The 13,358-nt window shown below is 44.6% G+C and overlaps 1 protein-coding gene across 3 annotated transcripts in view; it reads right to left on the reverse strand.

Annotated features, from left to right (window-relative positions):
• The window catches only part of ccdc150 (coiled-coil domain containing 150), a 133,096-nt gene extending 120,110 nt beyond the window's left edge, over positions 1-12,986 (reverse strand). The window contains exons 1-4 of one of the 3 annotated variants that reach the window (XM_085990315.1): positions 12,841-12,986; positions 8,701-9,079; positions 5,180-5,349; positions 3,812-3,880 (exon numbers count right to left, since the gene is read on the reverse strand). In XM_085990315.1, coding sequence (XP_085846441.1) covers positions 3,812-3,880; positions 5,180-5,349; positions 8,701-9,079; positions 12,841-12,957 — 735 coding nt within the window. In that variant the 5' untranslated portion in view covers positions 12,958-12,986. Of the gene's footprint in view, positions 1-3,811; positions 3,881-5,166; positions 5,350-8,700; positions 9,080-12,840 lie in introns of those variants that run through there. The other 2 variants (XM_085990314.1, XM_085990316.1) reach the window with 2 other exon arrangements.
• Between the last annotated feature and the right edge of the window lie 372 nt (positions 12,987-13,358).

The raw sequence follows: 13,358 nt of genomic DNA on the forward strand, positions 1-13,358 counted from the left end.
CAAACTCTTTTGCCTCGCAGCTTCTTACCTGAGCATCGACAATGGCCAAACCCTGCGGATTCCTAGCTATCTGACCAGCATCCTGACAACTGCAAGTAATCCTAAGCCCTCAATGTGAAAGCCCCATTTGCAAAATGACACACGCCAGAACTGCAACAGTTGCCATCAGAATTTTTATGCACAAGAACCAACTGATGGCATTTTTACAATATACACAATATTTCACCCAAGTGACTACCCTTGTGACTACTTGTGCTTTATTTTCCTCTTACGCGTGCTCCTACATAGTGGTTCCCCTGTGGCTTCAGCAGATGTGGAGGCCCCTTGCTCACTTTCCTGCTGCTCCTGTCTCGACACCTTTGGCGGGCGTCCTCTGGGATGGCGAGCCTGTGAGGGCTCGTCAGCAGTCTGCTGCTCCTGCGGCTGTGCAGGGGTTGAGACGTCTATCTCACTTGGGTGTGGACTCCGGCGGGGCTCTGACCGAGGGCTCTGCAGTGGCATGGAAGTGTGAGCGCTTGGAGAGGAACCCCCACTTCCTTGAGGCCTGCCACCAAGCTCCCTCTCATGGGTCAGCTCCCCCTCTGCGCCTGCAAATGACTTGAGAGCAACTTGCTGCACATCAGAGGGGCCATGGGGACCTGTATCTGCAATGGCAGTCCTACTCAGAAGGACTTCCATGAAGGTCTGTTTCTCTGTTCAATAGATGCCCATCGCTTCTCAAGAGATGTCATTCTATTCTGAACACTCACCATGTTTTCCATACCCTGGCGACTAACCTCCTCCATGGCTGTAGCCCTCCTCTCCTCTACTGTAGCCATCCTTACCACGGAGGCAGCAATCATTTCCACGTAGGTAGCCATCCTTTCCGTGTTGATGCGTTCATGCACCACTGACTCCACAAAGACTCTGTTCATGTTTGCTATGGACTCCTCCATTCGCTCCACACTCACAGCGACCCTGGAGACAAAACCTGCCAGAGACTCCTGCATCTGTGCATGGAGTTCCATCACCTCTGATCTTATGGATGGACCCAGAGACAGAGGGTCGACATGCAGCTGAGCCGAGCTGGCAGAGTCCTGCGCCCTCCGACGAGGACTCTCCACTGCCGTCCCTGTCTCCACAATCTGTTGATGCTCACTTGTGAGCTGTGATACACCAGGTGACAACACTACTCTATGTCCCGAAGGTCCCCCCCGAGGTGTGAGTGTCTGCGCTGGTGCTGGGTGCGCTTATTTCTGCTGACGCTGCGCCCTCAGAGGTTGCAGATTCCTCTGAGGAGTCTGGAATCTCAGGCTCTTCCTCCTGCACAGTGGGGACGGGGGCTCTCAATGGTCCTGTGGGGGAGTCAAGGAAAAAGTTAGAGATGTGATGCCAAGGTTACATGCACATTGCATTTTGCAGATGATCATAAGTCCATATGATGTAGCTTCAGAATCATTATCAGCGACTCATGCAATGTCAATGAGACAGATGGAAAACTATTCTGTCACCAGCTTGTGGGGATACACCTGTCTTTCCTTCCCCAACTTCCACATCTGTATCAGCCCCAACAATCTCCAGGACAGCTTCCTCCCAGCGGGTGAGCTGGGCTAATGAGGGTGGCCCTCCTCCTATCCTGGCACGCTCTCTCCTGTTGTGAGCTCTCTTCTCCTGCAATGAGGGGGACAAGTGGAGGTTGAGTGAGAATGATGGAGTGAGTGTAGAGATTGCATAGCATAGATACTTAGAAGGAGACAAAGATGGAGTGAGGTTGCAAGACCAAGGGCCCTCCCTGTGTGTTGTCAGTTATGTTCAAAGTATCAGAGTGAGAGGGAGTGTGAGGGCTGCATGGTCGAATAGTTAGGTGAATGTGAGCATAGAGAGAGAGGGAATGGCTAAGGGTGCATGGATGTGACTGTCAAGTGGGATGTGGAGGAAGAGATTGCTAAAGCTGAGTGCTGGTGAGGAAAGGCAATGGGGATCAGATTGAGGGTGATGGAAACTTCATACTTACTTTTCCAGTGCGATGAAGGTCATGGAATCTTTTCCTGCACTGCATCCAGGTGTGCTGTGTGAGCCCCAAGGAGTTGACTTCCCCAGCCACCTGTAGCCACACAGCCTTGGTCTGACTGGGAGGCCTCTTCCTCCCTGAAGAAGGGAAGAGGACCTTCCTGTGGGCCCTAGCCCTATCCAACAATGCCTGTAGTGATGCCTCATCAAATTTAGGCACAGCTCTTGCCCTCCCGCTGGCCATTGTTCCTGCAGGCTCCTGTGCCATCATAAGGGGAAAGCTTGGAAGCCTGCAGAGGAAGCAAGGCTTGCTGTGGACCTTAAATGCAGCAGCAAGGATGATGTCATCGGAGGGGACTTGCAGTCATGAAAAACCCATTTGCAAAGGCTTCCCACACGTTGGAAATCAATTAGCCAATTGAGTTAAAATTGCATCAATCTCACACATCCATTTAGATTCGTGTGGGAATCACGAAATTCGGGGAACCCGACAATTGCCCGCACCCGAGTTAAAATCGACCCCGAAGTATTCATTAAGAACCCTACCGACGTCTCCCGCCTCCACACACAGATTACCCTCATGATCTCTAATAGGCCCTACCCTTTATTTAGTTATCCTCTTACTCTTAATATATTTATAAAACATCTTTGGGTTTTCCTTGATTTTACTTGCCAAGAATTTTTCATGCTCTCTCTTTGCTTTCCTAATATCATTTTTAATTGCAACCCTGCACTTTCTGTACTCCTCTAAAGATTCTGGAGTATTTCACCCTCGGTATCTGTCATACGCCTCCCTTTTTTTCTTTATCCTACCCTGTATGTCTCTAGACATCCAGGGGGGCTCCAGATTTGTTAGTCCAACTTTTTCTCTTTAAGGGCACATGTTTGGTCTGAACCCTCCGGATCTCATCCTTGAATGCCTCCCACTGCTCTGACACTGATTTACCTTCAAGTAGCTGTTTCCAGTCCACTATGACTAAATCCCCTCTGAGCTTAGCAAAATTTGCTTTTCCCCAATTTTGAATTTTTATTCCTGGTCTATCCTTGTCCTTTTCCATAACTACCTTAAATCTAACAGAATTATGGTCACTAGCACCAAAATGCTCCCCCACTGATACGCCTTCTACCTGCCCAGCTTCATTCCCTAAAACCAAGTCCAGAACCGCCCCCTCCCTTGTTGGGCTTGCTACATACTGGCTAAAAATGTTCTCCTGGATGCACCTTCTATACCCTTCACACTAATTTTATCCCAGTTAATATTGGGGTAGTTGAAATCCCCTACTATTACTGCCCTATTGTTTTTGCACTTCTCAGAAATTTGTCTACATATTTGTTCTTCTATCTCCCTCTTAATGTTTGGGGGTCTGTAGTACACTCCCAGCAGTGTGATCACCCCTTTTTCGTTTTTCAATTCGACCCATATGGCCTTGTGACAATGAAGGAATGACAATATACTTCCAAGTCAGGATGGTGTGTAACTTGGAGGGGTACTTGCAGGTGATGGTGTTCCCATGTGCCTGCTGCCCTTGTCCTTCCAGGTGGTAGAGGTCGTGGGTTTGGGAGGTGCTGCCGAAGAATCTTGCACTGTGATGTGATATGAGGCTAAAAGGGGAACTAAAATACATTCTGCAGTCCCGATTATTTTTTATTATAAATGAGTAATATGAACAAAATACTCAGTGGGGAACGATGCAATGCAGAGCTTATTTAAGTTGTGAAGTGTATCCTCCTAACTTTAGATTATCATGTCATCCCTTTTGGAACAGATGGCTAATTCCATCATTTCCTATTTGGTATCTTTACATAGATGTTGCGCTCTAACCTCTTGCAATCTTCGGCTCATTCTGCTTTTTGTTGCTTTCAGTTCTTCCGCTGCCATTGCCACATCTGTCTAGAATAAAGCAAACAAACATACCATAAGCAAATATCATTAAATCAGGTGTACTGTTTACACAGGTATCACTGCTACAGCCTCTCATATGCCACTGATTGAACAGATCAGAGCATGCATAAGGTACACTCCCTAGTTTGCAGGTGATGGAGGTATGAATTGTGATCAAGCTTTTAATCTACATTAAGAGGTCATGTAACAATAGATTAAACATTAGTTAAAAGGCTGTAAAACATGGCTTTATACACAAGAAATTGCACTTTATGTTTGTTTTTGTTTTCTTCTTTAACTACCTCATCTTTGGACAGACCTTGGAAACTGTTCCTAAAAATCTATTTTAAGAAAACATCCTATACATCAGAGTACAATTGAAATTATCTTTACGATTCACAGACCTGAAACATCCTGCTCATCCTATTGTTCTATCTATTGAGCTAATTTAAAAAACAGATCAAAAACATTGGCTCTGATTGTTTAAGATAGGGAAATACAGAAATTCTGGCAATCAGTATATTTAAACTGGTGTTACTAACACTAAATAATTAAACCAATCCCTAACCACCTGCAAAGTAAAAAATACTCACAATGATAGGTTTGTTAGAGGGTGTTAAAAAAGACAATTTTCATAGTTCCATCACATCATTCTCCACTTTTGGAAGGCAGTTTTATATTGAAATATGATGGTAGAAGTAAGTGTTCTTGAATTTCATACAAACTGGTTTAGAATGAAACTATGACAACTCTATGGGTGAATTTCCACGATGATTCTGCCGATAATCCACCAGAACTTCGGCAGAAGAGCCGAGGAAATCCCAGGAAAGAATGTAAATGGTGTTTGTGCTGTTTTTTCCAGGATTTCCGCCGAGATTTTGCTGAAGTTACAGTGGATGATCAAGACAATCCCCATGGAAATGCACCCCTTAATTTGTCTCGTTTAACTTGACCTGCGAACTGCTGCAGTATTTCTCTAATTTTAGTTCACTTTGATGGAAAATCCAAAATTAAATAGCTGTTGACATTAGTCACTAGTCAAGGCTTTCTGCGCGATTTGTGATACAAAAGTAGCATAATTCTATTAATGCCGTGATGATAGATTTTCATCCAACTCTTATTTTAGTGGTGAAAAGCAACTTGGTTTTCAGAATGATGTACCATAAACCTAGGCATATAGTTCCATTAACTCTTTATAGTTAAATAAATACAAATAAATCATATTCATATAAAGATTCTGAATAAAGGCCCTCTAAACTTGTAATGCTAATAGCGCTTTATAGTAGATTGTATACCTCATTTGTGTACCTTAGTTGCTGTGGCCATCTCCAGAGCAGCACTCAGCCTTTCTATTTCTTCCTGAGCTGCCTCCTTTTCTTCACTAACTTCACTCAGCTGCTGTCGGAAACGCATAATCTCGCGCTGTATTTTCTTTAGCTCCTGAACATGTTCTTCCTGCATTGCAGCCAGTCGATCCACTGCAACAATGTTGTAAAGAAGACAACAGTTTACTTTGTGCTTAGCATTTTGGTGCTCCTTTTAAAACCACTGTGCTGTTAATAAATACACAAGACAAAAGTTCAGAAGCTATATTTTTTCTGATGTGGAGCATCTCAGAATCGTCATCTGTATGACTTGCAACCAATGTGGTCTATAAGGAATATATTGCAGAATATGTTTTGGGCTGTTCGAACAGATTATCAGAGTAGGAAGATCAGCCTTCTGATTCTGAAAATAACTATCTGAATGACTGGACCTATTAACCATCAGAACAGTTGGAATTTTGCATGCTTTGATGTCAAGCTGAATATATCCATATTTGCACCAATTACACCCTTTTCAGTAATTCTTTTGTAATATCAACAATTAAGCTAATGAATTAAAGACTAACCAAATTACAACAACAACTTGCATTCATATAGCATTGTTAATGTAGAAAAACACCCCAAGACACTTCACAGATGTGTATCAGAAAAAAATGGATGCTGAGCCAAAGGAGGAGTGACCAAATCCTTGATCAAAGATGTGGGTTTAAGGAGAGTTTTAAAGAAGAAGAGGGAGATGAAGAGGTGAAGAGGATTAGAGAGGGAACTCCAGAGTGTTTGTATCCGGATTGCTGATGCCACAGCCGTCAATAGTGAGGCGAAAGGTGGGGGGATACGCAAGAGGCCAGAGTCCGCAGAACAGAGTTCTGGGGGGTTGTAAGCTGGAGATTACTGAGAGAGTGATGGACAAGGCTATGAAAGGATTGAAATACAAGAATGAGAATTTTAAATTGGAGGCGTTGGAGGACCAGAAACCAATGTAGGTCATCAGCGAAGAGTGATGGATGAGCAGGATATGGTGTGGGATAGGATATGGGCACAGAGTTTTGGACTAGCTGAAGTTTAAAGGCTGTGTGGATTGGAGGCTGGCCAGGAGAGCATTGGAATAGTCAAGTCTGGACCTGACAAATGCATGGATGAGTTTTAGCAGCAGATGGGCTGAGGCAGGAAAGGAAGTGGGTGATATAATTTTTTTTTTTTTTTTATTTGTTTATGGGATGTGGACGGCCCATCCCTAATTGTCCTCGAGAAGGTGGTGGTGAGCCGCCTTCTTGAACCACTGCAGTGCGTGTGGTGAAGGTACTCCCACAGTGCTGTTAGGTAGGGAGTTCCAGGATTTTCACCCAGCGACGATGAAGGATCGGCGATATACTTCTAAGTCAAGATGGTGTGTGACTTGATGGGGAACTTGGAGGTGGTGGTGTTCCCATGCGCCTGCTGCCCTTACCTTATAGGTGGAAGAGGTTGCGGGTTTGGGAGATGCTGCCGAAGAAGCCTTGGCGAGTTGCTGCAGTGCATCTTGTAGATGGTATACAAGGTACGCCGGTGGTGGAGGGAGTGAATGTTTAAGGTGGTGGATGGGGTGCCAATCAAGCGGGCTGCTTTGTCCTGGATGGTGTCGAGTTTCTTGAGTGTTGTTGGAGTTGTACTCATCCAGGCAAGTGGAGAGTATTCCATCACACTCCTCACTTGTGCCTTGTAGATGGTGGAAAGGCTTTGGGGAGTCAGGAGGTGAGACACTCGCCGCAGAATACCTAGCCTCTGACCTGCTCTTGTTTCCACAGTATTTATGTGGCTGGTCCAGTTAAGTTTCTGGTCAATGGTGACCCCCAGGATGTTGATGTTGGGGGATTCAACGATGGTAATGTCATTGAATGTCAAGGGGCGGTGGTTAGACTCTTGCTTGTTGGAGACAGTCATTGCCTGGCACTTCTGTGGCGCGAATGTTACCTGCCACATATCAGCCCAAGCCTGAACGTCGTCCAGGTCTTGTTGCATGCGGGCGTGGACTGCTTCATTATCTGTGGAGCTGTGAATGGCGCTGAACACTGTGCAGTCATCAGCGAACATCCCCATTTCTGACCTTATGTTGGAGGGAAGGTCATTGATGAAGCAGCTGAAGATGGTTGGGCCTAGGACACTGCCCTGAGGAACTCCTGCAGCGACGTCCTGGGGCTGTGATGATTGACCTTCAACCACCACAACCATCTTCCTTTGTGCTAGGTATGACTCCAGCCAGTGGCGAGTTTCCACCCGCCCCCCCCCCCCCCCGCCCGATTCCCATTGACTTCAGTTTTATTAGGGCTCCTTCACGCCACATTCGGTCAAATGCTACCTTGATGTCTAGGGCAGTCACTCTCACCTCACCTCTGGAATTCAGCTCCTTTGTCCATGTTTGGACTAAGGCTTTAATGAGGTCGGGAGCCGAGTGGTCTTGGCAGAATCCAAACTAGGCATCAGTGAGCAGATTATTGGTGAGCAGGTGCCGTTTGATAGCACTGTCGATGACACCTTCCATCACTTTGCTGATGACTGAGAGTAGACTGATGGGGCGGTAATTGGCCGGATTGGATTTGTCCTGCTTTTTGTGGACAGGACATACCTGGGCAGTTTTCCACATTGTCGGATAGATGCCAGTGTTGTAGCTGTCCTGGAACAGCTTGGCTTGAGGCGTGGCTAGTTCTGGAGCACAAATCTTCAGCACAATAGCCAGTATGTTGTCGGGGCCCATAGCCTTTGCTGTATCCAGTGCGCTCAGCCATTTCTTGATATCACGTGGAGTGAATCGAATTGGCTGAAGACTGGCTTCTGGAGAAGGAAGCAGGATGGCTTTGTGGTGGAGTGCATATGGGGTCGGACGTTCAACTCACAGTTGACTAAGACACTAATGTTGCAACAGCTCTGGTTCAGCCGGAGAGTGAGATTGAATCAGTGATGAGGAAATGGAGTTTGTGGTGGGGGCCAAAGACAATGGTTTTGGTCTTCCCCAATATTTAACTGGTGGAAATCGCGACTGAATTTTAGACAACCAGTCTGACAGCACAGAGGCAGTGTAGGTGTCAAGAGGGTAGTGGAGAGTTAAGAGCTGGGTGTCATCAGCATACATGTGTAAGCTGATCTAGTCTTTAGATGATGCTTCCAAGGGAAGAAGAGGGGCCAAAAGAAACATCCTTGGGAGTCTCAAGAGGTAACAGTGTGGGAGTGGGAAGAGAAGGCAATCCTGGAGATGCTCTGGTTATGATTAGATAGATATAAGTGGAACTAGAGAAGGGCAGCCTCCTGAAACCAGAGGAAAGGTGTTGGAGCAGGATGGTGTGGTTGACCGTGTCAAAGGCTGCAGAGAGGTCAAGGAGGATGTGAAGGGAAAATGGACCACAGTTAAACCACTTCTCACCGATGCTATAGTTTTAGTGCTAGTGTACCCTTATTAATCTAACTTCATAATGTTTAGAAAATCCAAGAAGGAATAACAATTAATTACAGAAGGATATAATTGTTAATTACCTGAATGCTCTGGGTTGAGTTCTTTTGTTGTCTGTATTCGAAATACATTCAATTTCATTGTTTGTATAACACTTTCCAACCGGCAGACACGGCTCACTAGAGATTCATAGTTTTTCCACAGTACATCATTTTCAGTTCCAAATGTTTTTCTGGCATGGAAGGGACTGACAAGCCTGTGACTGTCACGATCACCAATCTTAGATGCCCCAGTGTCCTCAATACCAAATCCCAGGCCCTCTAATTCTTGAATTAATGCCTCTGTTTGTTCCTCAGCTGCAATGATCCGATGCTGAAGCACAGTAAATGACTCAGGTGCTGTGGCATCGACATGTGTTGGTGGTATTGGTGCATGTGACATGTTTAAAGTATCAGTCGTCATCTGCACAAATGAAACACATAATTAGAACCATCCTGTCAGCTTATACAGCATTATGATTGAAATGGACACTAGAACAATGTGACTAAATTTTGGTAGAAAACACTTCACTCATCAAAGGTGCACGCCAACCACAGGAGGCTTTTGGAAAATATTTAACCTAGCACTTTTTTGTCATGTAAAACATACATTTAAGTTAGTGGTAGCATTTTTGCCTCTGAGTCAGAAGCAAGTTCAAGCCTCACTCTAAGACTTGAGCATATGAATCTAGGCTGTAATTTCAGTGCAGTACTGAGGGGGTGCCACATTGTCAGCGTGCTGTCTCTCGGATAAGACATTAAACCAAGCTTCCCTCTGCTTGTTTCAAAATCCCTTTGCATTATTCAAAGAGCAGGGGAATTATCTACATATTTTGGCCAACATTTATCCCTCAACCAGCACTACCAAAACAGATAGCATGGCACCTTACTGTGCGCAAATTGGCTGCCACATTTGCCCAAAAAACAACAGTGACTACACTTCAAAAGCAATTCATTAGCTGTGAAGTGCTTTGGGACATCCTCAGAATGTGAAAGGCACTATATAAATGCAAGTCCTTTCTGTCTTATGAAATGTGAAGTCAGGAAGAACTTTTTCGCACAAAGGGTAATGGAAATCTGGAACCGAGTAAGAATTTCAAGGGATATGGAATGAAAGCGGGTAAATGGAATTGAGGTACAGGTCAGGTACGAACTAATTGAATGGCAAAACAGGCTTGAGTGACTGAATGGTCCCTGAGAAATGAGACAACGCTTTCTGATCTTGAATTTATGTCTCTGCATTAGATCCTTGCATTAGAAGAGTTTAAACTTACTCAGGTTGCAATTTTCCACATTTACACCCAAGCCATGTGGTTATAATTCTCCCCCACTGACTACAAATGATATGAAATTACAAAGCATTTTAAAAGTAAATGCGGAGTATAATTGTGCCAAGCGGATTGTCAGTCTAGCTTCAAACCATAAAATCTCTGCATTATATCTTTATAATGTGAAGATTTGGATATATTGGCCCATATTTTCCGATGCTTGCGGGTGTGTACACACCCGTTGGGACCTCGCAAGTGCCGGTTTCAAGCATGCGAAGCGCATGCGCTGAAAACCGGCATTTCCAATCTGTCAAGAATCCTCTTGACAGATCGCATGCCTGCCCTAGAGAAGGGCCTCTGCAGGTGGAGAGTTACATTTCTGCAGAACCTCCACCCGCTGAAATCCCTTAAAAATCTTACGCCTGGTAAAAGCAGGCATAAGGCCTGCTTTTACCAGCATAAGAGTTTTAAAAAGTTTTTAAAAATTTTTTTCACTCATTTAAAATTAAAAAATACTTTTAAAAAAGGAAAGTTTATTTTTAGCCCCATAAAAAACTTAATTTAATGTAATTTTAACTAATTTTAAAAATGTGATTTAAAAAAAATGTATTTAATGTTTTGATGTGTTTTTGGAGTGATCTCCATTCATATTTTTAGAGATTCCCTTCTCCCATTGGCTCCCCATGGCCCACGTGATCTCAGGGACGCTTGCGAACCGCATGCGCCCCTGGGATACGTGGGCCCTGTGCATTTCGACCTGGAGAGGCCCAGGATCGGAATTGGCCAGACCTCTGGAGCCCTCAGGTAAGGCCGTCGATTTTTTCCAGATCGGAGGCCTCCGCACGCAGGAAGCCTCCGATCGGAAAATAAGGGCCATTATAAAATTACAACGGTCTTTCATTTAACTGTATTATTAAAATTCCTTTGTCTTTGTTAGGGTAAATAGTAAACTATCCGGAGGCACGAACAACTCCTCAGGGGCCTCTAACCAAGCCCACAGTGATCTTATTTGCTTACATCAAGTCAACTACATCAGAAATTCCCTCAAGTCTTTCAAATGATAAATGCACAAGAGACTTGCACAAGAAGACTGTCACATGATCTGGGGTTGTTCTCAGAATTCAAAAGTATTGATTCTTTGACAGACAATGGGTATTTTATTTGTAGATTCTGGTCTGACTGGAGAATGGTTCCAATTGTTGAGGTGTCAAAAAATGTAAGTTTAGATAATCATGGCCTGTATTTTCCGATCGCAGGCCTCCCGCGTGTGGATGCCTGCGATCTGGAAAAATCTACGAACTTACCTGAGGGCTCCCGGGACGCACACAATTCTGCTCCTGGGCCTCTCCAAACTCCAAATGTGCAGGGCCCATGTATCCCAGGGGTGCATGTAGTTCGCAGCGTCCCTGGGATCACGTGGGCCATGGGGAGCCAATCGCGGAAGGGAATCTCCCTTCATACACTTGACAGGAAGACCTGTCAAATATATGAATGGAGATCACCCCAAAAGCATAGTAAAACTTCAAATAATTTTTTTTTTAAATCACATTTTTAATGTGACTTGAAATTACAATAAATTAAATATTTTAAACAAACATTTTAATTTTTGAAAAAAATAAAGTTTTTTTACGGGGCTAAAAATAAACTTACTTTTTTAAAGTATTTTTAAATGATAAATCAGTGAAAATTTTTTAAACTTTTTTTCAACTCTTATCCTGATAAAAGCAGGCCTTACACCTGCTTTTACCAGGCGTAAGAATTGTAAGGGTTTTCTGCGGGCAGGGGTCTCCAAAAAGCAGAACTATCCGCCCGCAGAGGCCCTTCTCCAGGAATCTTGACAGATCGGAATTGCCGGTTTTCAGTGCATGCACTGTGCATGCCTGAAACAGGCATTTCCGATGTCCCTACGGATGGGTACATAGGGATCGGAATATCTGGGCCCATATCATTATCTCTAATCCATCAGGGTCATTTTGAAAGAAAGACAGTTACTGTCTCAAGTTTAACTCCTATGGCACTAAAGGATTGTTTTGGCATAAAGGCACTGCATTGCTGGTCATCCTTGGTTCAACTTGCGGTATTGTGTAAGGTGTCAACTGGGCTATGCAGCCAGGGTAAGATTACTGTTTCATCTACATACAAGGATCCTGGTGTGCATAAATGAGGCTCTGTCCGAAAAAACAGCGGTGTTGAAATCTGGGCGCTGATAGAGCAGGAAATTGACCTGTTCCATTGTTAACTCCCCCTCCACCCGGTTTTCCACTTAAAATTCCCACTGTAATCTCCAGAGCACAATATCACAGCGAAAGGGTTATCGTTATGTGGCACAAAGTTCCAGTTCATTGTATGCAGGAAAATCCCACACGGAACAGTAAAACACAAAGTTGGCTGACACTCAGCGTTATCAGCCACAAACTCCATTTTAATAGTATAATTACACGTCCAATATGCATATTAAGTGCTTTCCAGCTGAGGAACAAGGAAGGCCAAGACCGAGATGATAGGATTGAGGGCTGGGAAGCCTGACTGGAAGCGTAAGCGTGCAGACAGGTGAGCCGAGGGAGAGAGTGCAATGGGATGACATCATTGCATTACATTCTAGCTACTACTGACCGACCTTATCATGGAAAAAGGACTGAACCGGATTGCAATGTATTTCGATCTAAACTAGCTTTAATAGTGCATAGTGGCACGATGCAACAGTCTTCGCCCCGAATTATAAAAATTCCCCGCTTAGGAACGGTGCATTCTGATTTGAAAAACTTAAAAAGAGAACAGATTTCAAATTTGGCTCCTTACACGGTGATCTCCCACTCAGCCAGAGCAACCTCTACCTCAACCCGGCTGCCCTCTCACTCCAAATGATGCGACAAGGAAGAGCAAACGCCGTCTTATTAAAATCACAATAATGACTTACCTGGTGGCAGCGAGACGGTAACAAGTGGCTGTCGGCGGCTGGGCCCAACCTCTGGTTACCATGGAGATCCCGAACTGCCTCTCTCTCCAACCGAAACATCGCCATCAAACTAGGCATGCGCGGACACCGCTGGCCCAAAGCATGCTGGGGGACTGTATCTTCAAACTGTTAGTTGTCTTTAGAAGCACGTAGCACAGTGAGGAGAATGGTAGGGTCTTTACCTTCTGGCTCATGATGACTTGAATAAGTCAAATTGAAATCCCAACGCCAAAGGATGCTCACCACAAGGACAGGCAATGGGAGGGGCGAGAGGGGGTTGCAGAATTCGAGCAGCAAGCTACTTTAGATGGCACTGGCCATTTTTGAACAGCAGGTTGTTCATGACTTCGTTGCTATTGAGCCTTCAGGAAAAGAGGTCTCTAAATTACTTTTGTCGTCCCAGGATAGAGTAATCAAGCAGAAGTCACAGAAGGCTAATCAAGGAAATATTTATGGAGCTGTATGAACACCATCTGCTT

This window comes from Somniosus microcephalus, chromosome 6, assembly GCF_052327205.1.
Source record: "Somniosus microcephalus isolate GS21.2 chromosome 6, FLI_Smic_1.0, whole genome shotgun sequence".
NCBI classification, from domain to species: Eukaryota; Metazoa; Chordata; class Chondrichthyes; order Squaliformes; family Somniosidae; genus Somniosus; species Somniosus microcephalus.